Source organism: Erythranthe guttata, chromosome 11, assembly GCF_056151865.1.
Source record: "Erythranthe guttata isolate IM_541 chromosome 11, IM_541, whole genome shotgun sequence".
NCBI lineage: Eukaryota > Viridiplantae > Streptophyta > Magnoliopsida > Lamiales > Phrymaceae > Erythranthe > Erythranthe guttata.
The window spans coordinates 17,157,198-17,183,778 of NC_142543.1; the positions used below are offsets into that span (position 1 = coordinate 17,157,198).

Here is a 26,581-nt window from a genome sequence, read left to right on the forward strand (position 1 = left end):
GGAGCAGGAGCCGGGATAATAGTCATTGATCCCACAGGAATGAAGGTAGAGTTTGCTGTCAAATTACCTCGAGTTTCCAATAATGAAGCAGAATACGAAGCCTTCATCCGAGGTATGGAAATTGCTCAAGAGCTCGGTGCGCGGGTAGTACGAATAAACTCTGATTCCCAACTAGTAATACACCAGTTAGAAGGCGACTACGAAGCAAAGAATGATCGAATGAAGGGATATGTGAACAAAGCTCGAGCGGTACAAGAAACCTTCGAAGCTTGTACTGTACATCAGATCCCAAGAAGTGACAACCAGCGAGCCGATTTCCTCGCTAAAATTGGGTCGTCGGTCGCCGATTGTGTGGAAAGGAAAATCACTATCCTTATTGCTCCCACCCCAGCACTAGGGGTCATGATGATCGACGAAGAGCCTGACTGGAGAACACCTTTGTTCAAATATTTCAAAGGAGAGCGAACTGGCACCGGAAGAGAACAACATCGCTTGGCATATAAAGCGAGGCACTTTTACGTACGACACGAAATATTATATAAAAGGAATTTCACCACAATAGATGCGAGGTGTTTGGGAAAGCAGGAGGTTAAACACGTTCTTGACGAAGTACATCGAGGTGGTTGTGGTGAACACGGAGGAGCTCGGGCCCTCGTACAGAAGTTACATCGGGCTGGATATTATTGGCCCGGCATGAAGAACGACACTCATCGATACGTTCAGCGTTGCATACAATGTCAGAAATATGCCCCACTTATCCATAAATCGGGGGAGGAAATGATTATCATGAGTGCCCCGTGTCCCTTTGCCCAATGGGGAATTGACCTGGTAGGACCATTCCCTCAAACCACCGGTAGGAAGAAATTCATCATTGTTGCGGTAGATTACTTTACCAAGTGGGTTGAGGCTGAGGCCTTATCAAAAATATCAGAGGACGAGGTCATGCATTTTATTTGGAAGAATATATGTTGTCGGTTTGGTCTGCCTCGAAGCCTCGTATCGGATAATGGCACTCAATTCAACGGCAAGAAAATTCGCGCATGGTGCGAGGAAATGAAAATAGCACAGAAGTTTGTCGCGGTAGCGCACCCCCAGGCCAATGGCCAAGTGGAATCCACAAACCGGACCATTGTCAACGGTTTGAAGAAGAGAATAGACGAGTTAGGGGGAAGCTGGGTAGACGAGCTGCCCTCAGTCCTTTGGTCTTACCGGACTACAGCCAAAGCAGCTACTGGCGAGACACCATTCCGATTAACCTATGGAACCGAAGCTGTTATTCCGGTCGAGGTAGCAATGGACACACTCCGCATCACCACGTTTAATGAGAAAACAAACGATGATGCCTTGAGAACACAGCTGGATGAGGTCTTCGATCTACGAGAAGCAGCGTATTTACACATGGAACGAAATAAGAACTTGATCAAAGCTCGATACGATCAAGGGGTGCGATCTCGTTCATTCCAGATCGGTGATCTCGTCCTACGACGAGCTGACGCACTAAAACACCAGGAAAGTTAGAAGCCAATTGGGAGGGACCGTACATGGTCACCAAATGTTTGGCCGGCGGGGGATACGAGCTGGCAGACGTAGACGGAAAGCCATTACCCCGAGCCTGGAACATAATACATCTAAAACGCTTCTTTGCGTAAAAAAAAAAAAAAAAAAAAGATAGAAGCGTCAGCGAAATCGAGGCACACCTTGTACATGCAAAAACCATCAATAAACATCCATTTTCCGATCTGGGCTAGGCCCCGTGGTTTTTTCTCTCCTCATTTGGAGGGTTTCCACGTTAAAAAAATCCTTGTGTTATTTACTTAAGTAACAACTGTGGCGTTAGATCGCGTGTTTTATTGTGGCGTTAAATCGCGTGTTTTATCGTGGCGTTAACTCGCGTGTTCAACTATGGCGTTAACTCGCGTGTTCAACTGTACGCGTGTTCAACTGTGGCGTTAACTCGCGTGTTCAACTGTGGCGTTAACTCGCGTGTTTCATTGTGGCGTCAAATCGCGTGTTTCATTGTGGCGTTAAATCGCGTGTTTTATCGTGGCGTTAAATCGCGTGTTTTATTGTGGCGTTAAATCGCGTGTTTTATCGTGGCGTTAAATCGCGTGTTTCATTGTGGCGTTAACTCGCGTGTTTCAACTGTGGCGTTAAATCGCGTGTTTCACTGTGGCGTTAACTCGCGTGTTTTACTGTGGTGTTAACTCGCGTGTTTCCTTGTGGCGTTAAATCGCGTGTTTTATCGTGGCGTTAAATCGCGTGTTTCATTGTGGTATTAACTCGCGTGTTTTGTTGTAGCGGTAACTCGTGTGTCTCGTTGTGGCGTCAAACCGCGTGTTTTGTTGTGGCGTTAACTCGCGTGTTTTATGGTCGCGCTAAGTAGCGTATTCGTAAGCAAGATGTTGGGATCAGCATTAAGTTAAAATATAAAAATGGCTTTCCAAGATCAAACAGATTGGCAAGCTTAAGGGACAATCGCCGATGAAAATCATTTGGAATACTGATAGACTCAATTCGAATTCAAGGAAATTTGTCATATCACAAACACTAGAACGAATATAAAAACTCAAAGTAAGCTTGAAAAGCGAATAGAGGGATTTCTAGCATGTTGACATACGAAAAAACGGAGAAATTGTTAAGGATACATAACGAAAAGAAACAAAGGAAATAATGTTTAGAAATACATAGTCAAAATACAAGCAGGTAAAATGGCTAAGTTCTTTTTGCGGCCCTCACTTCGGGACTGCCGCTTCTGCTTCGCTTCGATTCCCAGCATCCGGAGGGGGCGGCACGACGGAGTCCGGCTGTGCGTCATTAGGACTGATCACCGTCTCAAGGGCCTCAATGTCCCCGACGAAGTCAGTGATAACCACCGACGAGGCCCCTTGACGGGAAAAATCTTCAACGAGGCCCTGGTAAACCGGTCTCCACCACTCCAAGTTGGGGTCCTCATTGACGTCTCCCTCAAAACCCGGGATCTCGTCATCGGGGAGGTCCTCGGCCAGTTCATTTTCCACTAGCGGGAAATTGATGCCGGCACCACCCAACCTCTTCCGAACAGCCGCGACCGCCGATGAGAAGAAGAAACGAGCCAAACCCGAAGCTTCTCGGGTGAAGGTAGTCGAACGCCATAACCGGTGAAAGAAGCGACGAACGAACTCTTCGATGAAACGGAAACCCTCAGGCGATCCCGGGAACAGCCTTTGTCCCTCTTTCACCCCTTCGGTGAAATTAGTGGAAGCTTGTACTCCGGCGGCGAACAGCTCGTTGGAAAGTCCCTTAGCCTTCTCCTCCAGGTTGGCGTTGTGAGATACTAGGGAGTCTTTCTCCGCCTGCAAGATCTTCTCTCTCTCTTGTAACCTCCTCACCTCGGCGAACAGTCCCTCCTTCGACGACTCTGCCATCGTCAGAGTCTCCTTCAAAGCTCGAACCTCCTTCCGAAGTTGAGTGACCTCCTTCTTCTGATTATCGTACGCCTCGCGCGAGACATCATCCCATCCTAGCGGACCAGAAAAAGCTATGGCGAATTGCTGCATGATACGAGAAGCCCAAATAAAGTCAGTCCTAAACTCAAGAAATATATTAAGAAACAGACCAGCTCGTGCGCACGAAGTAAAACAAACCTGCGTGATATTATGAAGCAGTAACTCAAGTCTGTCGCCTTTGCTCATCTGCCCGAAGTGGGCAACATCCCGAGGAAATGCCAAAGCCCGACAAGCGGCAATGGCATTCTCTGCATTCTGGCAGAGATGAAGTGCAAAATTAGGGGGGAGAGATGACCCAGTTGACCCAAGGACCAGATCAGCTTTTCGTTTCTTAGAAATGGGTTCTCTCTCCACCACCTCTTCGGTTGAGGAAGGTGGCGGCGAAGAAATTGGAACTATCGCAGAAGACCGCGGAGGCGGCTCCGAGTCCTCGACGCGTGGCCCACTTCGGGAGCGCGGAGGCGCGGCATTCTTCTTAGATGGCCTGGGTCTTAAAGCCCCCTCTTCCGAGGATCGCTTCTCGGATTCAGCAACCAAAGGACGCTGGAACTCGAACGCCTCAAATCCCGGCTCCGGCTCGGAGGGACGAGTAGCCGGTTTGTCACCCCGGAACATCCTCTTCATCCTTAAATCTACCCACCAGAATAGGAAAAATGTGATAAGTAAATGAGGAACAGAACAGATAAATACAGAACTAACGAGGTGACAAAAACAATCATGCGAAGTAAAACAATAAGTCGAGGTGAGAATAAGCGTCACGACTAAACCCACCTAAATCTTCCCGAGTTAAGGAATATGTGCCGTTGTCATGAAAATAGAAGTGACGAAGCATCGGCGGAAAGCTGGTAAGGCTGTCCGGGATGCCGTAGCTCGGTTGAAAGTGAGATATCATTTTTAACAAACAATCATCAACCGCCAAAGGTTTTCCCCTTTTCTTCTCAGGCAAGGTGGCGAGCCAGGGGCATAAATATGGAGTGTCCACGGGATTTTTTGCAAAAAAATAATGACCCTGCCACCCATCGGTCTTGTTGGGTGGCATTAATATCTTGAAGCCCGGGCGAGCCGAGATGGAAATGTGGAAGGGACTGGAGTTTTTTAACACCATAACACTCCGAAAACGAGCTGGTGTAGGAATTACCCCCGACCAAGCACAGAGCATGCGAAAACCGGTCATGATTATTATGGCATGAGGGTGAAACTGGTTAAGAGACACATTGCATAGCTGGGCAATTTCGGAAAACCAGGGCGAAATGGGGAAGGAAAGGCCGAAATAAAATTGCTCCGAAAACCAAGTACTAAAGCCTAAGGGAGGGTTCAACGGGCGATCATTCCGCGAAGGCAACACTAACTCGACATCGGTGGGGAGGCCTATGTCGCGGGCTAGGTTAGTCAGATCTATCTCGCTTAACGTACTAGGCCCCCATTGGTCATCTAAATCCCGTCCTTCAGATAAAGAAGGGGAACCACTCCTCGTAGAAGGCGGAACCTCTTTTCTGCCCTTCTTCTTGGGTCGTTCCAAGAGTTTGCCCAAAGGGGAGAAGTAAGGCCCCTCCTCCGATGAGGAGGAAATGGAAAGGGTGGAGTGTCCACCCCCCTCCCCGGAAGGCACTTTTTGGCCAAAGGGGTCGGGAGAATAGGAAGACATAATCGACTTTAAGAACAAGGCGGGGGTAATAAAATATTGGGGAAAGAAGTAGTACCTTGGTCGGGGAAAAGAGTGAGCGCGAGAGGAAAAAACTCTGATTCAAAGAGCAAAATCACCGGAAGAGAAATCAAGTAGAAGAGAGAACACGAAGGTGAAAGGGGAAAAAACTTTTACAAATCAAGTCAGTTGGGTATTTATAGGAGGAAAAACGGAGAGGAATGAAATCTCAACCGCCCATTCGGACGAACGAGATCAAAAGCAGGCCGCCTCGAACTCAACGCAAAAGCACCGATTGAAATCCCCTCATAATGACCTAGGGAACTCGAATCGACCGCACTGATTGACAGGACAACAGGAGGCGGGAAGCACGTATCCCCATCAAAAGTAAAAACTAAAAGCGAACCATTACTTCGCACTTTATACTCCATATTTACCAAACGAGATAGGGCAAAGCCTCCTCGCCCGATAATTAAGGAGTAGGGGGGAGTAGTTGATACGGGCCAATTTGACAAGCGCCGAATAAAAGTAAGCCCACCATGATAAGCCCATAATGAGGGGCCCATGACGACTTAACTCAAAGTTATGAGCGAAGTCGTTAGCCCGCACGACCTCGGGAACCATGTGAAAATACCCTAACTCGCCAGCCCAATACCAAAACGAGGTAAGGCAGGCCCAGGGCCATATAGACCCAAGATGCATGACTTGAGGGTAAGGAAAAACCCTAAAAAAGGAAAGCCTTGGAGGCCAAGGCTTCCTCATCTATAAATAGGAGAAGATATTGCATTTTTCCAGACAGGTTTTTACGTACATTTTTCATAAATCTACTCTAAATATACACTAACTTGATCGTCGGAGCTTTCCCGCCGGGAACCTCTCCCGGCGTTGCAGGTCTCTTCACCGGAATCCGGACCAGAATCTGAAGAGCACGAGAAGAAGCCCTACGGACTAAATCAAATTCTGAACTTTTCGAGGGACCCTTCTTCACCGATTATGAATGACTTTTTTTTCAAACTTTTCGACCTTGGTTCAGTAGGTGCCAGTTAGAAAATTTGAGAAATAGAACAATCTAATTTAATTCATTCTTAGTAGCCATAAAATGATTTTTTTTTTCTTCTCAAATTCTCTTTTTTAACTTATGTGTTACTAAATTCCACCTATTTCACAATATAAATGAATATATCGCAAGTCTGTAATATTATTTGGAAGTGATCTATGTAACACGGGAACGCAGACACGAGGAAAATAGGGAAACGGACATGGGGAAACTCCGTTTTCCAAAAAGTTGGATATGGGAACGTCGGGAAGTGCGTAAATAATAAAAATATAGAGGTGCATTCATAATTTCTAAAAAAATATTATAATGTTTAATATCATTTCACAAACATATAAATTTATTTTAGTATGAAATTAACATCTACAAAATTATTAAAAACACCACTAGAAGTAAAGAGGAGACGTAATATTTAAGATTTTTTTAAGCATATGCAATTCGGAGTTTTTATTTAAAATGAAATTTAGATTTATTTTTATGTGGATACGTGTTTCTACTTTTTCATTATTATCAAAAACGTCCCCGAAATTTTTTAATATTTATGGAAACATCGTCGAAATGTAATCCAACAGGTATCATGGAGTTTCGGTTTTCGAAATATTTCCATAAACGCGTGTGTTTGAAGTTTCTGTATAAATTATAAGAATCAAAAAGAACTTGTACAAGTCTTACTTCAAAAGGTACTACTACTAAACGCTCCAGAAGTTACCGTCGTCTCCACTTTCCACAATCGAACCGCCAAAATTCATTTCCACTCAAAATTAGCAAAACCCTCGCCCAATATTTTCCCCCAAAACCTTCGAATTCGATAAATTCCCTCACCAGATTCTGCACCACGCAGCCATGGCAGAACCAGCCGATTGCTCTTCCTTTTCGTCAATCTTCTCCTTAAAAAATTCCGGACCGCCGGACGACACCGTCTTCTATTCCATCTTCCCCGATTCTTCCGCCGCCGCCGCCGCCGAGGAACTGCAGTCACTGCATCTCCAAATCCTCAACCACATCGCCCAGTTTACCGACGCATACATCTGGCAACACCAGCCGTTCTTACTTTCCATAACCCCCTCCCCCGTTCCCCATCTCTCCGGCCACCTCCGCTTCGGAGACAATCTCGAAGACGAGTGGTTCGTCGTCTTCCTCCTCTTCGAAATTTCGAAAACCTTCCCCAATCTCTCCATTCGCGTCTGGGACTCCGACGGCGAGTTTCTGCTGATAGAGTCGGCTTTCCACCTCCCCAAATGGCTCAATCCCGACACCTCCGAGAATCGCGTCTTCATCCGCCGAGGCATCATCCGCATTGTTCCGAAATCGAGCTTCCAGTTGACTCCGAAATTGGAGGATTCTTTGCGGTTTCTATCGAGCAGGGACAACGATTCCATTTCTCGGGCGCCTGATGCTGTTCAGTTGCATTTGAGCAGGAAAATCAGCGAGTATCCGGACCGTGCTTACAGGAACGTGCACAGGGTTAGGGTTAGGGTTCCGATTTCGGTGGCGATGGTGTTGAGGCACGAGCCGTGCTTGATATCTTTGGCGGTTGAGGGTTTTTACGATAGGGATATCGATAGTATGAAGTATGCTGCTAAAATGGAGAGGTTCTTGCCTGGAGGGAAGGCTGAGGAGATGGTGGAGGTGGTTGTTAGAATGTCGAGGGCGATGTATGCGCAGTTGGTGCAGCAGAAGTTTCAGGCTCCTCGTTTTTTTCCGATGCCGGAGAGGAACAATGTGGGGAAGTATTTGGAGGCCGAACTTGGTATGAAGATTGCTTGTGGGTTTGAAATGATGTATCAAGTGAAAAGGAAGCAGGGTGAGGAAGGAAAGGGTAGTACGTGGGAAGCTTTTATGGAGAGTTTGGAGACGAGTGGTTATTTTCAGGGGTTGTTGCCTGGGTCGGAGGAATACAAGAGGTTGATCAAGAATGCCGAAGGATATTATCGGAATAGTTCGTTGCATGTTAGAGCCAGGTATAAACTGATTTATTGTAAATTATTGTATGGAGTAGTCGAGTTCTTATTAGATACGCAATATTGGTTTAAAGTGTGAACATGGTTAAGCTACAGATATTGGCTTCTTTTATCCATGATGGGATTGAGGAAATAGTTTTATTTTGATCTTGGACTGCATGTATATGTGAACTCGACATTTTTTCTTTTGCATCAGGGCAGACATTAATGAACCTTATATATGTATATTTTTATGTCTGCTGAAGATATTTTTGTGCACGTTTTTTAACTTATATCCTTTGCTTTTTGCTCTATATGTATATTTTTTATTTTTCCTTTTGGCTGATATACTGCTATTGGTGCAGGGAAGTTTTGAGTGTACCTGTTAGACGGATAGATGAAATTCTTGCACTTCCTCATTCAGCTGACGATTTCAAGAATCAGGAGCTTCCTCCATCTGATGATGATTCATGGCTGTATGGTGGGGAAGATGAAATAAATGCTGCTCTTAAGGATAGGGAAAAAGAGATGGAACTGTACAATTTGAAACATCAGAAGAAAAACAAGTCAAAAGAGCAGGAGGAAGGGGTTTCAGCACCTAAAAAAAATCTTGACGAGTATGATCTTGGGGGGATTGCTAAATCCATGCAAGCGTTCGTGGAAAAGATCTCTAGTTATGAAGGAGCCGAGGTTCCAGAGGACAGGTTCATCCTTCCCCCTTTCTCTTGCACCTTCGAATTTTGAAATTTGATTATGTTCTTCTCATCTTCAAGTAAAATAGAACGAAGACTGAAACTGATTGATTTATGAATGTTATTTGCTGTTTATGATTTCGTATGTTGCGTGTATATGCTTCGTTCTTTTTCCTCTTCTTTTCAAATTATTCTTCACTGTCTGTGTTGAGAATGAGATAGATGCATGACTCATTGACTGCGCCATTTCACACTCCATTTCTGATTCAATGTTGATATGCGAGCAGCCAAAAATATATTCATTATGATTATGTTATCATAGATTTAATTTATGTCGCAGTGTCTTGGCTGTTTTTATGTATCAATGTAAAAAAAACTCAAGCTTACGTACTTATGTCTTGAATTATATTTTCAGCGACTTAAAAGATGTCGATTTTGATGCCGATCAATTTATGAAAGAAATGGAAAAAATAATGGGGCACCGTGGTTCCAACAATGATGGCAGTGATCTTGATCTCGACGAAGGATCATCTGACCTTGATTTCGGTAATCTTTACTGCTAATGTTTTAATTCTTGATGTTTGTTGCAGTTATAAGCTGTTCTTTTATTTTAGAAATTGTCGCTGCATACTGCTCCCTTTGATGGAGATGGGATTTTTATGATCTTATCCTACGCTTTTTGTATTACATAATTGTTAAACCGACAAGTGAGAATAATGTTTTGGAAATAATTCAGAGATATAATTGGCATGAGCATTCATTGTATTTACCCTTTAAAGTATAATATAAAAAGTCAAAAAGAAACAAACTGATGCATCTATCGCGTAACAAGGTAACTATTTTGTATTTAGGTGATAAAATGTTGAATCGAGTACATAGGGTTGGAACCAAAGTGCTACTTGAGGATTTATCTGATGCACAACATTTTATTTTATGTTGGGTGACTCTCATATATTTATTATTAATATATACTTTGTGTGCCTGCTAAAAAAAAATCAAATGATCTGATATCAAAAAAGTCGCAGATGACGACGAGGATTCAGAGGATATCGAAGAGGGAGGGGATGAGTTCATGGACTCCTATTCAGATGCCCTAAACAAAGAATTGAAGGCTACTACTCTCGATAAAACCTTTCTTCACGCAAGTCACGATCAATCCTCTAAAATTATTGATGAGGTATTTAATGTTTAAATTTTGATTCGAATTAGTGAAGTCGTCTTGCCAACGTTGACATGATGTGCAGATGCAGTCTCGTAACGGGTTTCTGGAAGAATTTCTTTTGAGAAATATAGATATATTTTGTTATTTTACACGGAATCTAATGAGTTGGGTACACTTATGCAGGGAGCTACTTCAAGTGCGAATGATGATGAGATGGACGAGTTTGCCCCTGTGGACATAGATATAAACCTGGTAAAGAATTTGCTGGATTCTTATTCTTCTCAAGAAGGTTTGTCTGGCCCTGCTTCTAATCTGCTTGGTCTTATGGGATTAAGGTTGCCTGATGATGTTGGTAAAGGCAAATGATTCACTGCACTCTTATGTCATAATTCTCGTGTATTTTTGTACTAAACACAGTGTTTACTGCTTTTTATACTATGCGTTTCTTTTTCCCCGGAAATCTCGAAGCCACGTGGGAACTTTCTAGATATCAAAGTTGTTACATTTGGTAGAATATACCGAATATATTCGTTTGTAATGCCTCTCATATATGTGAATTATATGTAGATTGATGGTGGAGTTTTACCCGATGTATACATCACTGAGTAAAAGCATGCTTTGGATAATAGTTAGACGATTATTCGTGGCTCGAAAGAAAAATCAGGCATTTAGGAGCAAAATTTTTGTCCAATTTTTCTACCACTTCCACACGATCCAAAAATTCTTGATTTCAGCATATTTTTTTCCATTTCAATCTTCAAAATTGTGATGTTTTATTTTTGTTTTAATGGAATGGAATTGGAATTAGTTTTTTAGAATTTTTTTTTTTTTTTTCACAAAAGAAAAATATTTTTTTGAAAGTGTTGATTTTAATCTAATCCAACTGATTTTGACCAAATACAAAATATTAATAAAAGAGTTGATTTGTATTTTTTCAATATTTGGTGTATAATTTGTTTTAGCAAAGCAAATGGACCTATCGTATTATATGTAGGGCTGTGCATGGATTGGTTTTAACCACCAACCAACCCATTTTCGACCCACAATTTGTGATGGTTAATCAACCATCAACCGACCCATTTAAGTTGGGTCGATAATGTCAACCAACCCATGTATAGTTGGGTCGATAATGGTTTCTAAAATGCTAAAAAGTTGGTTAGTCGGTTAATATCGGCCAACCAACTTTATTCATTAATTTATTATTTATTAATTTTAATTAAAATATTTAATACTTTTAATTTCAAATTTCTGTTATATATCACATTTATTAAATTGTCTAATATTGGCCAAAATCCTAAAAGCAATAAATCTAACCTAATTATCTAATTTGAACTATTTTAATTTGAAGACATATAGTCTAAATATTTGGATGATTATTATTTTTTGAACTATTTATGTTTAATTGCAATATATATGACCGTAATGTTTTGAATCTTTTATTTGAATATTGTTGAACTAGTCGCATTTAATTTATAACAGATATAGTGTTGTAACAAGTAATAAAATATTAAAAAAAATTAAAAAATATTTACATGGATGACCCATCAACCAAACCACCAACCAACCCATTAAATTGGTTTTCAACCATCACCCAACCCATATAAATTGGGTCGATAACGGTTTCCAATATTGACCAAAGTTGGTTGGATGGGTTGGGTTGGTTTTATAGCTGGTTTTTAACCAAACCAACCAACGCACAGCCCTAATTATATGTAAGGCCTAAGGGTAAGCCCCGGTGTATGGTTAAATTACGAAAAAATTCTCTTGTTTGGATAATTATATTTACACCCTCAACTATGAATCTTCTTACACATCCGTCCTTATGGTGTCAAATTCAAAATAATCATCTATATTCCGTGCAATGTTCTCTATTTTGTCCTCGTTTTGTGTAAAAATACAGTTTCTGACACCACAATCTGATATATACAAGTCGAAAAATACATCTTATGTTCATCTTGCTTTAAATATGAAGCTCGAAATACGGATACAAAAATAATAATATTCCATATAATTTAGACGTGTAAGAAAATTTATTTTATAATTGAAAGTTTGTTATAATTATCCAAATAAAAATGGAGTTTTTTTAATTTGACCGTACTTCAACGAGTGAGTGATATGGTTGTAATTTATCCTATACTAGTAACCATGCCCGTGCGTTGCACGGGACATTGATTATTGTAATTACATTTTGGGTAAATTACACCCACACCCCTAAGGTATGTTGAAATAACTTTAAGGTCCCTATGGTACACTCACCCCTGAAACATAGTTAGAAACTCTACTGGGATAATGCATTAGATACGTTGTTCCAATAGAGTTCTAACGGACTATTACTTTTAGTAAGTGGTGGAGACAAAATAAAGCTAGAGGGTGACATGACTCCCTCAATATTTCTTAAATCACCCATTGCACTATGTTGTCTCTATCACTTCCTGAAACTAATAGTTCGTTAGAACTCTATCGGAATAACGTATCTAATGCATTATTCCATTAGAGTTTCTAACTATGTTTCAGGAGTGAGTGTAATTACCGATACAACAGAGACCTTAAAGTTATTTTATCATACCTGAGTGGTGTGAGTGTAATTTACCCTTATATTTTTAACTCTAAACCAAGTGAGTAGAAAAATATAAGTTAACATATTTTATTCGTAAAGGGACATACAATTGTTGAATAATTTAGACATTTATACAGAGTTAATAGAAACATATGATGTTACATATTCCTAAGAAATCAATAGGTAAAGCCAAAATTCATATTGCGTAGATATATAATAATGGGTTAACCTGATCATCATTGTGTAAATTCAACAGTACGAACATGAGTAAAATATTTTATATATAAAAGAAAGAAACGATATGGTAACTTAAGAAACCCTAATGACATATTTGTAAAAATAAATTAATTTATGTGTAAATATATTTTTCTAACTCCTATTTTGCAGCTCTCTCTTTTATAATTATTTTAATACCAAATCTCGGCTAGCAGAATCATAATCCACTACATCTATATTTTTTTAGTTATTATTATTATTATTTTCTAGCCTATTTTTTAATAAAAAATATGCGTCATTTATTTAATGATGATTGACAATTAAGTTTTTATAGTTTTTTTAATGAGTTTGTATTAAATCCGTATAAATGTTGATATTGTTATCGATATCACTAATTAATTTTATTATAATTGTAATTATCATGTATTAAACTAATCATCATTTGCATTCATGCTATCCCGTGAATCGCACGGGGGGAAATGCTAGTTAATTTAAAATATGGTGAGTCTTTCAACTATATTATTTTAATTAGAAAACATAAAATATTTTAGAATTTGTATATCATTAAAGAAAAAACCATGTTAATTTTAAAAGAGACCAAACAAATGGCCATTCATTACCGTATTGTTTTGCAACTTACATTAATATTTATCTAGCTATAAATATATTTTCATATTCATAATTTTAAATCGTATACATATTTAATCTTATCTCTAAACCATTATCACTACATACAAAATTTGTTAGAATTTTCAATTTTTGCTAAGTTATTAGTGTAATATGGGCATTTTACAAATAAATTCATTAATAGGTACTTATTTATAAAGGGGTGCTTATTTATAAAGGGGTGCAGACAAAAATTATTTTACAAAAAAGTCCACACATGGTCCAGATGTTTGTAAAAGACTAATTAGCTCCTCACATTTTAATATGATTCAATTTCATCCTTTAATTTAATCTAATCTCAATTTGACTCCAAATTTCACAAATTATTCAATTTTGACCTAAAACACAATTTTATGGACAATTTCGTCCGTCGCCGCCGGTCACCGGCGTTGACTTTTTTTTTTCCTTCTTCCTCATTTTTCCGCCGGTCTCCGGCGTTGATTTTTTCGATTTTTTTTCATTTCTTTTTGAATTTTTTTTAACATCTTTTTGCCCCCCGTTTAAACAACAATATTGTTGTGGTTGACAGTAATATTAACTATATTACTGTTAAACACAGTAAAATTAACTATACTACAGTTTAACACAGTAATATTAACACAACAAAAGTCATTATTATTGTGTAATAGAGTAATATTAATATGTTGACCGTTCAACAAAGGTAAACATAATAAAAAACCAAAAGAATTAATATCACTGTGGTTGACAGTAATGGTACTGTAACAACAATAATATTACCGAAAAAGATGAAGCAAGGTTAAAAAAAATATACTTAATAATTTAACATCAAGAATAAAAAAAAATGAAAATATGGCACATAATCATGCTGTTTTGCATATTAATTCCTGAATGATTGATGTCTGATGTTGTATCTATTTATTTATTGAGATCTCCTATGAAATGTGCTAGGATTCTACCAAATACCATCATGAAACATTCAGTGAAACTGAATTTGGTGATCATTCCATCAAGGAAGAACTTCCAGTTCCAGACGATCAAGTAGAAGAAGGTTAAGAGACATAATGGCATGTTCAATCTGCTTCTATCGGTTAAGGTTAACTCACTAAAAGTGAGAGAAGCATTATAAATTTGTTCTTTTATCCTTTAACATTAAAAATATACTTCTATTGTGTTTGGAGCTCACTCATCAAGACTGTGGATAACTTACATAACAACTTAGGAAGATTATAATTTATGTGGGAAACAATGTTTCTTTAATGATCTTCGTCACATGTTATATGGAGTATATAGGAAAAAAGTGAAACCGAGAACTTTTTTTAGCAAAATCTGTCAAAAGCTTCAAATAATGGAACACATGTTTCTTATAAAGAGTGTAAATAATACAACTCCGTAACTCTCAAAAGGTATCACACGTGCTGAACAAAACATCTCTCCCTTTTTTTGCTGACTTACAAACTGTGGAACAAAACATATTTGGAGAATAACAGTGAAAACGTATTGAAAAATGAAATACTTAAAATTTTTGCAGAAACAAAATTGGAAGCAGGAGATAATACACGGGGCCAGGTCTCTTGCATAAGAGACAATTATATGTATTATGCCCCCTAACTTGTTCTTGACCTCGAGAAAAAAAATGTACAAACTGCAATATTCATGAGTTATTGACACCAACTCAAACAAATATATTTACTCACACAGTCTTGTTAAAGACAATAAAACCCGGAAATTTATGAAGATGAAAAACAGAATAGGCGCGAAACAAAAACTGAAAAATTAGAAACAAAAAATTAATCGTTGAAAAGGTATTCAGGAAAAAGAAACAGAAACTAATTAAGAAAACAAAACAACAGATGATGAAAAGAAAAAAAATTGTGTCTTGCACAGGAACGGTCAATCAAGTTTAGGAAGAGGATTTTGTGCAGGCTCTGTTCACTTGACTTCTCATCTCTTCCTTTTCGTAGTTGTCTTTCTTTCCTGTTCCTCAATGCTACAAACGGAGACATAATTAATTATTACAAAAATAATGTCTGAAATCCCAAAATTTCGATCAAAGGAAGAAAAAGAAGGAAGAGCTTACATTTGGCTTCCTCGAGGTGATGAATAAGCAGAATTATGACCTGATCCACTTAGTCGAGAAAAATATGTGTGACATTGCGGAATCGAAACTGCTTTGTGCTGAAAAACTGCGACACTTGTTCGAGAAACAAAAATATAAGAAGTGAGTGAAAAATCTATGAATGCGAGTAAATATATATGAAGGGAAAAAAATACACAATAATTAATTCCAATACAAATTAAAACCTGTTGTCTTCGCACAACATCTTTTTCAAATTTGTGACTTACTTTATGCCATTTATTTTCACAAACTCTACAATCTCAAATTGTTAAAAAATCTCAAATGCCACAAAAGAATTAAAATATAGAAACATAAAAATAAGTTCAAGAAAGCAAAAGGTAGGAGACTAAAAAGGCATGGCACCACTCTACGCTTGTGTAGGTCTTCTAATCCTTCTAGTTTGTTACTTCTTCTTCCAAATCTAAAATTCCATTCCAATTCTCCTACCTTTTTCCGCAGTTTCAAAAAGTTAGCGGTGATAGTTTTTTTCTGTTTCCACCAGCGAATCTGAGGGAAATCTGTATTTTAGATGGTAATAAGTATAAATCATGAAGGTATATGCAATTGAATTTAAAAATAAAACCTGCAACACCAAAATAAATTAGATAGTTAATTAAATAACTGCAAAGATGTTTAATAATAAATAAATAATAATAACTGCACACCGATGGAAAAGAATGTGGTGAAAGCATTTTAATGGAGCATGATTTCGACAGATCTGTGGTTTGGTTCCATAATTATTGCGTGGATGCCTCAATTGCTACAAACAACAAAGCACATAAGTATTAGTTTAAAAATAAAATTGAAAACGTCACACTCATGAGCCGTGGGTAATATCGTGTGTGAAGTAGTTTGTGACATAAGTAGTTTTAATATCGTGGGATTTTGTTTCCCTAGTCTTCGGTGATCGTGGGTGTGCAAATGATCGCAAAAAAAAAAAAAAAAAAAAGGAAGTGTCGATTTAGTAATTGACAAAATTGTCCCTAGGTTTAGGTTTAGGGTTATAAGTCAAAATATCTTCCTTTTATCTTTTTCCTCCCCAAAAACAAGTTGAGATTTGTTTTTTTTTTTTTTTTTTTTTAAATGTTGGAAAGGTGTACAGAAAAAGTCAAATGAAATCTCATTTTCCATGAAATCCCACTAACCAATTATTTTTCTTTTTGGATTTCCCTTACTCCAATAATACAAACAAGAGAGAGACAAAAAAAAAAAAAAAAAAAAAGAAGAGAGAGAGAGAAAGAAAGAAATATAGATAAAGAAAAAAAAATGAGCACGAAAATAACACGGCAGCATAAGGCCACAATCTTTGAAAGTTTAGAGTATCAAAAGTGCACTTTCAAAAGGATCATATGAATCTACTGTTATTTTACCAAGAAAAATAAAATATAAAATCTAAAAGGATTAATTTTAATTTATGTCGCAGTGTCTTGGCTGTTTTTATGTATCAATGTAAAAAAAACTCAAGCTTACGTACTTATGTCTTGAATTATATTTTCAGCGACTTAAAAGATGTCGATTTTGATGCCGATCAATTTATGAAAGAAATGGAAAAAATAATGGGGCACCGTGGTTCCAACAATGATGGCAGTGATCTTGATCTAGACGAAGGATCATCTGACCTTGATTTCGGTAATCTTTACTGCTAATGTTTTAATTCTTGATGTTTGTTGCAGTTATAAGCTGTTCTTTTATTTTAGAAATTGTCGCTGCATACTGCTCCCTTTGATGGAGATGGGATTTTTATGATCTTATCCTACGCTTTTTGTATTACATAATTGTTAAACCGACAAGTGAGAATAATGTTTTGGAAATAATTCAGAGATATAATTGGCATGAGCATTCATTGTATTTACCCTTTAAAGTATAATATAAAAAGTCAAAAAGAAACAAACTGATGCATCTATCGCGTAACAAGGTAACTATTTTGTATTTAGGTGATAAAATGTTGAATCGAGTACATAGGGTTGGAACCAAAGTGCTACTTGAGGATTTATCTGATGCACAACATTTTATTTTATGTTGGGTGACTCTCATATATTTATTATTAATATATACTTTGTGTGCCTGCTAAAAAAAAATCAAATGATCTGATATCAAAAAAGTCGCAGATGACGACGAGGATTCAGAGGATATCGAAGAGGGAGGGGATGAGTTCATGGACTCCTATTCAGATGCCCTAAACAAAGAATTGAAGGCTACTACTCTCGATAAAACCTTTCTTCACGCAAGTCACGATCAATCCTCTAAAATTATTGATGAGGTATTTAATGTTTAAATTTTGATTCGAATTAGTGAAGTCGTCTTGCCAACGTTGACATGATGTGCAGATGCAGTCTCGTAACGGGTTTCTGGAAGAATTTCTTTTGAGAAATATAGATATATTTTGTTATTTTACACGGAATCTAATGAGTTGGGTACACTTATGCAGGGAGCTACTTCAAGTGCGAATGATGATGAGATGGACGAGTTTGCCCCTGTGGACATAGATATAAACCTGGTAAAGAATTTGCTGGATTCTTATTCTTCTCAAGAAGGTTTGTCTGGCCCTGCTTCTAATCTGCTTGGTCTTATGGGATTAAGGTTGCCTGATGATGTTGGTAAAGGCAAATGATTCACTGCACTCTTATGTCATAATTCTCGTGTATTTTTGTACTAAACACAGTGTTTACTGCTTTTTATACTATGCGTTTCTTTTTCCCCGGAAATCTCGAAGCCACGTGGGAACTTTCTAGATATCAAAGTTGTTACATTTGGTAGAATATACCGAATATATTCGTTTGTAATGCCTCTCATATATGTGAATTATATGTAGATTGATGGTGGAGTTTTACCCGATGTATACATCACTGAGTAAAAGCATGCTTTGGATAATAGTTAGACGATTATTCGTGGCTCGAAAGAAAAATCAGGCATTTAGGAGCAAAATTTTTGTCCAATTTTTCTACCACTTCCACACGATCCAAAAATTCTTGATTTCAGCATATTTTTTTCCATTTCAATCTTCAAAATTGTGATGTTTTATTTTTGTTTTAATGGAATGGATTTGGAATTAGTTTTTTAGAATTTTTTTTTTTTTTTTCACAAAAGAAAAATATTTTTTTGAAAGTGTTGATTTTAATCTAATCCAACTGATTTTGACCAAATACAAAATATTAATAAAAGAGTTGATTTGTATTTTTTCAATATTTGGGTATAATTTGTTTTAGCAAAGCAAATGGACCTATCGTATTATATGTAAGGACTAAGGGTAAGCCCTGATGTATGGTTAAATTACGAAAAAATTCTCTTGTTTGGATAATTATATTTACACCCTCAACTATGAATCTTCTTACACATCTGTCCTTATGGTGTCAAATTCAAAATAATCATCTATATTCCGTGGAATGTTCTCTATTTTGTCCTTGTTTTGTGTAAAAATACAGTTTCTGACACCACAATCTGATATATACAAGTCGAAAAATACATCTTATGTTCATCTTGCTTTAAATATGAAGCTCGAAATACGGATACAAAAATAATAATATTCCATATAATTTAGACGTGTAAGAAAATTTATTTTATAATTGAAAGTTTGTTATAATTATCCAAATAAAAATGGGAGTTTTTTTAATTTGACCGTACTTCGACGAGTGATGGTTGTAATTTATCCTATATGTAATGATTCAACGACTACTACGTTTTATCTTTTTCCTCCCAAACAAGTTGAGATTTGTTTTTTTTTTTTTTTTTTTTTTAAATGTTGGAAAGGTGTACAGAAAAAGTCAAATGAAATCTCATTTTCCATGAAATCCCACTAACCAATTATTTTTCTTTTTGGATTTCCCTTACTCCAATAATACAAACAAGAGAGAGACAAAAAAAAAAAAAAAAAAAAAGAAGAGAGAGAGAGAAAGAAAGAAATATAGATAAAGAAAAAAAAAATGAGCACGAAAATAACACGGCAGCATAAGGCCACAATCTTTGAAAGTTTAGAGTATCAAAAGTGCACTTTCAAAAGGATCATATGAATCTACTGTTATTTTACCAAGAAAAATAAAATATAAAATCTAAAAAATGATTTGTTTAATTAAAAAAAAAAATTAATTAGTTTCAAAAATTGCGTTATTGACCATACCAAACTGAATCATCATCATAAATAAAAAAAAACCTTTCATTTTCAAAAAAAAAAAAAAAAAATCCAGACGCCATGGTTTCATCTCAAGCAGTAGAGCTTCTGAGGAATGAGCTCCCTCTGGAGCAGGAAACTCTTCTTCTCTCCGGTTCGATCACCACCGGTTTGGTACTTGTCGACATCGTCAACGGCTTCTGCACCGTCGGTTCCGGAAATCTGGTCAAACCCCCCTCTCCTTTTTCCCCTTTTTCTGTACACGATTTCATACAGTTAGTGTTAATTGAGTTGACTCATTGTCTGAGATCCGAGTTCACTCTGTGTTTGATCCGAGTTCGTCTACTTTATGTTTTTATCACTTTTTCTCATTTTTGGGGTGAACTCGTCTCTGATTTTTTGGACTTTGTTTTTTTGTCACGTTGCTGATTTCAATTTTGTAATTATCTGTTGTCCAGAAAGAAAAAAAAAATCTCTGATTTTCATTCATTCTCAACTATCGTTGTTAGATTCCGTAACCGTTTATTAACTATATCGAATCCAAATCGTAAAATCGAAACAGGCCCCACAAGCACCCGATAGACAAATTTCCGAAATGGTCGATGAATCAGCAAAACTCGCAAGAGAGTTCTGCGATAGGAATTGGCCTATTTACGCGTTGCTCGATTCTCATCATCCCGACATTCCGGAGCCGCCTTATCCACCTCACTGTATAGCTGGAACCGATGAGTCGGAATTGGTTCCTTGTAATAATTCCCTTATTTCCTTTCTATTTTATTTTTTTGTTTTTGTTTGTTTTGTCTAACGGTGTTTGTTTATGGTTTACTCAGCTTTGCAGTGGCTCGAAAACGAACCGAATGTCACGCTTAGACGTAAAGATTGTATCGATGGGTTTCTTGGTTCTTTGGAGAAAGATGGATCCAATGTCTTTGTTGATTGGGTGAAAACCAACGAGATCAAAGTCGTGAGTTTTCCTTTTTCTTTTTATATCTATATATATATCTATATATATACGCGCACAACAAAATTATGATTTGATGGAAATACGTGTTTGTTTGTTTGTTTGTTTGTCTGAAGATATTGGTTGTAGGGATTTGCACAGACATATGCGTATTGGACTTTGTTTGCTCGACGTTGTCCGCTAGAAACCGTGGATTGATTTCTCCATTGGAGGAAGTAATCGTGTATTCTCGTGGTTGTGCAACTTTCGATCTTCCTATAAATATTGCTCGAGATATCAAAGGCTCTTTAGCTCATCCTCAGGTAATTAGGACATGTGATATCAATCGATCACTTTTTTCTTGTCTTTTCTCGTCGCTCATTATTTGTTATTACAACTTCTTGTACAAAAGAACAATTATCGATTCTAACAATGCCGGATGAATATATTCAATTAAAAAAAAAAAAACTAGGTAATTATTAATTCACTGATTTTACGTTACTTATTGTTCTTACACTACGTGTTATAGGACGTGATGCATCATGTGGGACTTTACATGGCTAAAGGCAGAGGAGCAAAGGTGGTTTCGGAAGTTTCGTTCAGGAATTAGCATTATTGTCCGCTCGGTAAAAGCCGCTCTACGTATAGAATAGAACCCTTTTCGTCTTTTATCGGTATTATTCGTTTTCCACTTCAGAGATAAGTTTTCGACACCTTCTCTTTGTTGGTTCTGAACTGCGATTTGCAGCATGTTAAGTGAAATGTTTTCGCATAAATATCGAAATTGAGCTTGTTCTTTGCATGATGTTAGACTGGCTTTTACTATTACGACAATCCCTATATATATATTATATTATGTAGGCTAATGATTTAAATTTAAAAAAATGAGAGAAAACACGAGAAAGAAAAAAACGAAAAACAAAGTATTCCTTCTTACAGAATACGAGAATCTGATAGAGCTAGTAGAACGAAAACACACAGACAAAAAAAAAAAAAAAACGGACGACGGTTTCCTGCTTTACAGACTACAAGAATCCGATAGTTTACAATTCTTGCTTCAGAAAACCAATACAGCAATTTAAAAAAAAAAAAAAGTTGGTGAACTATCTGCACATATATATATGAACTTCTAAAATACAATAAAATCCATGTTTTTTTTTTGAAAACCCGACAGAAAAATCACTGATTGGAGAGGGGCACACCAGCTCTCACAACATGGAACTTCCTGTTCGGATGCATAAACGAGAAAAGCGAGTGCTTCTGCTTCTTCGCCTTGGTCCCGAATATGAACGACCTAAGCGGGACCCGCGACCTGCTCATAGATTGCTGCAGCTGCTTCGGCTGATCGCTCGACACACCAAACTCTTGGTTCAGCTCTCTCAAAGTCTTGTCTATCTCCATTTGAAGCGTACTAACATGGTCTAGACCCGACTGCAGCTCTTCTCTCACCTTATTATTCTCTTGCTTCATATTCAATATCTCGCCTTGCAGTTTCGCAGCTTGATGACTGCTGAAGCTAATCTCTTCTTCCTCGACGCCTTCGTTGAGTGCCTTCATTATCTCCTCCTGGATGTTGCACAGAGAGGCGAACCTCCGTTTCAGCTCGTCTTTTAAGGTATAGCTTTGCTCTAACCATACGGTGAGCTCTGTCTGAATTTCGCGGAGGTGCTTGTAAATGGGCCGGGCCTCGGATTTTTGTTGGGCCGTGATTGACCCTTCTTGGTTCCTCCTTTTGTCCTTTAGCTTCGATATCTCTTCTTGCAAGTCCTGCACTTCGCTCTTGAATTTTTGCACCTGGTGGAACGTCGTGCTGAATCTTAGCCAGAAATCAAGATTCTCGTCGAGTATTGCGTCTATTTCTAGCCGGAGCTTCTCCTCGATGATCGAGAGCGGTGCTGGATTTGCGCCGACCGAAACCGAATTTATATCTTCTTCTTCTTCTTGTTGAAATTCTTCGGGTTTTACACTTCGATCCTTCTCTTCATTTTCGACATCGTTATTGTTATTATTGTCACTATTATTATTGTTGTTGTTGTTGTTGTTGACGTTGTTTAGCTGTTGATGGAGACGGTGGATTTCTTGATCGCGTTTATGGAGAGCTTGTTTTAGGTCTCTCAATTGGATGGTGATATCGAATATGCTGTCCTTTTCTTTCTTCTCCGTGTTGTTTAGCTTCTTCTTGACGTCTTTGAAGTTCTTGAGAAGATCGGCATATTCCTTTATGAGGATCTTCTCTCCATCCTCGGCCCCATTCAATAGCATCTGCTGCCAGTTAAGAGCGCCTTCTTTCTTCGTCTCGCCTTTTTCGCTTTCGGATTTTACAGGCGACTCGTCCACTACTACTTCTTTCGATTTCTCGTCAAGAAATGTAACCGTTTTTTTAACCGGTTTTTTCACTCCTTCTCCTTCTTCTTGTTTAGGCGCCACCTCCTGTTGCATTTTCTCTAGTGGGGCCGCCCTAGAAGTACTCGCAACATTTGTATCGACTTCTTTCACCTCCTCGGTGATGCTCTTTTCACTCTCCTTAACATGTTTTTCGTCTTTCATCGGAACTTGAGCATCTTTTTCGTCTTTCGTCGGAGTTCGAGCATCTATTTCTTCTTTAATAACAACATGCCCCTCGTTTTCAGACAACGACGATGTAGTTTCCTCGAATTCCTCGTCCGGCTTTACGCTACCGAGCTTCTCCGAGAGGTGGTCAAGGCTCGAACGAGCTTCGGCGAAGTTCGTTTGGAGATTAGTGTTTTGGGTCACCACGTTCTTGTTGAGATCTTGGATTCTCTTTAGTTTATCCTCCATTTCTTTCACTCGTGCGCTCAAATTTTGCGTATCGCCGATCAAAGTCTCCTTTTCGTTTTGGAGATTCTTGATCTGCGCGTGGAGATCGTCGGCTTCGGTTCTCAACGTGTTGATGAGAACTGTCTGCGATGAAACCGCGGTTTCTAAGTTGATCACCTTATTCACCAACTCGTCAATCTTCTCCGCCAGCTCAGTCACTGTCAGAGTCCCTGCGGGGCCCGCATCTCGGCTACTAACTACATTCGACCCTTGTACCGAATCACTTACGGTTTTGTTAGCGTCGCCTTCTTCTGCTCTGCTCGGCTTTTCTTCGCTGGTTGGTTCTTTTATGTAATCGCGCCTGATGGACTTGATTAGTTCTTGCGCGGATTCGATCTTCTTGAACTCCTCCTTCGCTTCTTGAGTGGACTTCTCTTGTTTCTCTTCCAAAGCGGCTAGAGTTTCTTGGCACGATTTGAGCGCCGCCTCGGCCATCAACGTCCGAGCCTCGTTGTCCTCGATGACTGTTTCCACATCGAACTCGTCCTGCAACCTGTGCACATAGTGGCGGTGTAAATGAATCGAGTCAAGCAAAACACACGGTTGTGTTCTTAACTTTCTAAGCAATAAAACTTTCTTCCACCACTTACCACACAGAACACACTTTCGAGCGAGGCTAACACATAACACTCTTTTGAGCAAGGCTGACTTAGCTATGTGGCGAGGGGCAGAAAGGAACGGGGGTGGGTTATATGTTGCAGGGTGGGTTCTATGCTAAAAAGTATTTGTAGACTTCTATTTAAGTAGAATAAATTAAAACATAATTATGTATTTCTTGAATGTTGATTTTCTTCAAATTTAGATATTCTTTATGAATTTTGGATGAAAAATTAGTTCTGATCGAGATCGAGCTCGAGCTCGAGCCAAACTTCATATTTTGTCAAACAGAAACAAACAATCGAAATCTTAAATCAAGTATCAAGAGTACAATGCATACCTGCAAACTTTATCCTGCATCTCCATAATCTGATTCTCGATCCCCCAATACTTAGCGAGCCCACTCTCGTACGAGCTCTTCACAAACTCCTTAACCGTCTGCAAAGCCAAAATATCCTTATGGAGCTTATTGATCTCCACGAGAGCTTCGTCCTTGCTCAATCCGGACTTCACCACGGGTTTTACTGTGGCCGCAACTTTTGTCTCCTTGGACGATTTCTTGAGTTGGTTCTTGGCGGTACTTATGAGACCTTTGAGATTCTCGATCGGCGCCTTTGGAACTTTGGGCACGTTCGGTGGATTGACGGTCGGGATTATTTGAGGGTTTTTGGGGATTTTCTTCGGCGTGAGGCAATCTTCGTCCTCGTCCATGTCGAATTGGACTTGCTCCGGGAATACGGTCGCTATTGTGTGGTTTGCGTTTTGGAGCTCTTTTGATAAGAGGTCGTATCGGTCGGCTAATGCTTTGAATGCTCGGTAAGTTTCTTCGACGGAGTTTATTAGCTCGGGTCTTCTTTTGTAGTACATTTCGGCTCTCTTTGCGAAGGAGTCTCCGTCTTCTTCGATTAGCTTCAGCATGCTGTGGACTTTGTCTTCCATGTCTAAGGAAAGCTTACAATTGATGTTAGAGAAAAGGAAATGAAAGTATTAAAGAATAAGAAAGAAATAACATTGTTTGTTTGTTTGTTTTTTTCTCTTTTTTCTCTTTCTCGGCAAATTACGGCCACCCCTGAGGTAAGGTCAAATTATGAAAAAATCCCAATTATTTGGATAATTACAGCAATCCCTCAACTATGTATTGTCTTACGAAAAAACTCATCTTTCAGTAGCTAAATTTAACACCATAAAGGTGGATATGTAAGACAATATATAGTTGATGGACGATTGTAATTATCCATATCCAAACAATAGGGTTTGTTTCATAATTTGACATTTGCTTCAGCGGTGGTAGTAACTTACCCTTCTATTTTCTAACAACAATTTCTTATGTCTTTCTTTTCATTCACAAAATAAAAATATATAAATGCGAGGAACCTTGTTGTTTTTTTTTAAATCCATGGACATAAATTGGAAAAGTTAGTTGATGCTCGACTTGAGATCGATCATTAAAAGGTAATCGAATAACTATTTTTGATTCAATAAGATATAAAGCTCATTCCAAAAACTCAGGTCGTTTAAAGCTCGTTTGAGTTCGAGTCGAGCTCGATTCCTAATCAAACAAAGCTCAAAAACATCTTTTAAATCTTCGATTAAAAAAAAATAATTACACCCCGAACAATTCAATGTATAAAAAAAAATGAATCCAATCTTGAAAAAAAAGTTTTTACAATTTATATTAGAAAATCACACATATATATATATATATATATATATATATATATATATATATATATAAAGAAATAACAATAAAAAGGAGAGAATTATTTGTGTAATGCTAAAATTACCCTGCATGCTTTGTTCAAGCCATTTAGATTGCTTTGTCCGAATGTGGCTGGCCCACCACCATGAACAAGCATTGCTTGCAGCTCTCTGCAACATTTTTTTCTTTTTTCTTTTTTTCTTTTTTTTTTCTTTTTCTTATAATTTTTTTTTAATAAAAAAAATAGGAGGAAAATGTGAAACTCTTTCTCCCCTAAGAGAAGTCACATGGCAGTGAATGAAGAATGAGGGAAGAGAAAGAGTTTCCAACAGAAAAACAAGAGAGGAAAAAGGGGGAAATTATACTATCTTTTCTCTTACAACATTTGTTCAAACCCTAAGTTTATGGTATCATTGGTTTTTGAGGTTTTCTCTCACCATTATTTATGTTCTACCATTCAAATAAATTAATTAATATATAATTTTTTTTCCAGATAATTAATACAACCGTGGGTAGGTTAAAAATATTGTGGGTTCGGATCATTGCAATCTAACTGTTTTAAGTTTTTAACAATAATAGAATATATAAATTTTTATTTCAAATTATATTCTGAGTTAGTTTTCTAATCCAACTTGAATCAACAAAATTGGATGTCAGATGAGAAAGATATACATGAACCAATGGATATTGCTCACAACTTTGATGTATTGAGGTATGATGATGCTAAAATGTAGATCACCTGGGGTAGTGTAGAAAATGAACTGGGAGAGCAAAGCAGATCAGTAGCTTGACAACTTGATGATCCTGAGGTACCTGCGATCATAGAACACATGAACTAAGCCGGGGGTTGATCCGGCGGAAACCCCTCCGACGCTCAAGTCAGACGTGCTGATCATAGAAATAGTCCAGAG

General features: G+C 38.0%; 4 protein-coding genes and 1 long non-coding RNA gene across 5 annotated transcripts; 3 read left to right on the top strand and 2 right to left on the bottom strand.

Annotated features, from left to right (window-relative positions):
- Nucleotides 1–6,626: 6,626 nt before the first annotated feature.
- LOC105955871 (suppressor-like protein) lies at nucleotides 6,627–10,571 on the top strand. Its single transcript, XM_012979669.2, has 5 exons — nucleotides 6,627–8,142; nucleotides 8,487–8,825; nucleotides 9,229–9,359; nucleotides 9,839–9,990; nucleotides 10,159–10,571. The coding sequence occupies exons 1-5, from the start codon at nucleotides 7,025–7,027 to the stop codon at nucleotides 10,339–10,341; spliced, it is 1,923 nt and encodes a 640-aa protein (XP_012835123.1). The 5' UTR covers nucleotides 6,627–7,024; the 3' UTR covers nucleotides 10,342–10,571.
- A 4,552-nt stretch (nucleotides 10,572–15,123) lies between these two features.
- LOC148767113 (uncharacterized) lies at nucleotides 15,124–15,663 on the bottom strand. The gene is made up of 2 exons (XR_016034217.1): nucleotides 15,453–15,663; nucleotides 15,124–15,362 (listed from the first exon to the last, which is right to left on the bottom strand). It is a non-coding gene; the product is annotated as an uncharacterized LOC148767113 (long non-coding RNA).
- A 1,116-nt stretch (nucleotides 15,664–16,779) lies between these two features.
- LOC148767114 (protein ecdysoneless homolog) lies at nucleotides 16,780–18,332 on the top strand. The gene is made up of 3 exons (XM_088825215.1): nucleotides 16,780–17,120; nucleotides 17,600–17,751; nucleotides 17,920–18,332. Exons 1-3 carry the CDS (start codon nucleotides 16,931–16,933, stop codon nucleotides 18,100–18,102), a joined length of 525 nt encoding a protein of 174 aa, XP_088681341.1. The 5' UTR covers nucleotides 16,780–16,930; the 3' UTR covers nucleotides 18,103–18,332.
- A 1,030-nt stretch (nucleotides 18,333–19,362) lies between these two features.
- On the top strand, nucleotides 19,363–21,338 carry NIC1 (nicotinamidase 1). Its single transcript, XM_012979671.2, has 5 exons — nucleotides 19,363–19,821; nucleotides 20,159–20,342; nucleotides 20,427–20,560; nucleotides 20,674–20,859; nucleotides 21,066–21,338. Exons 1-5 carry the CDS (start codon nucleotides 19,678–19,680, stop codon nucleotides 21,144–21,146), a joined length of 729 nt encoding a protein of 242 aa, XP_012835125.1. The 5' UTR covers nucleotides 19,363–19,677; the 3' UTR covers nucleotides 21,147–21,338.
- Nucleotides 21,339–21,449: 111 nt separating this feature from the next.
- On the bottom strand, nucleotides 21,450–25,902 carry NET2D (Kinase interacting (KIP1-like) family protein). Its single transcript, XM_012979672.2, has 3 exons — nucleotides 25,756–25,902; nucleotides 24,312–24,912; nucleotides 21,450–23,867 (listed from the first exon to the last, which is right to left on the bottom strand). The coding sequence occupies exons 1-3, from the start codon at nucleotides 25,847–25,849 to the stop codon at nucleotides 21,716–21,718; spliced, it is 2,847 nt and encodes a 948-aa protein (XP_012835126.2). The 5' UTR covers nucleotides 25,850–25,902; the 3' UTR covers nucleotides 21,450–21,715.
- Between the last annotated feature and the right edge of the window lie 679 nt (nucleotides 25,903–26,581).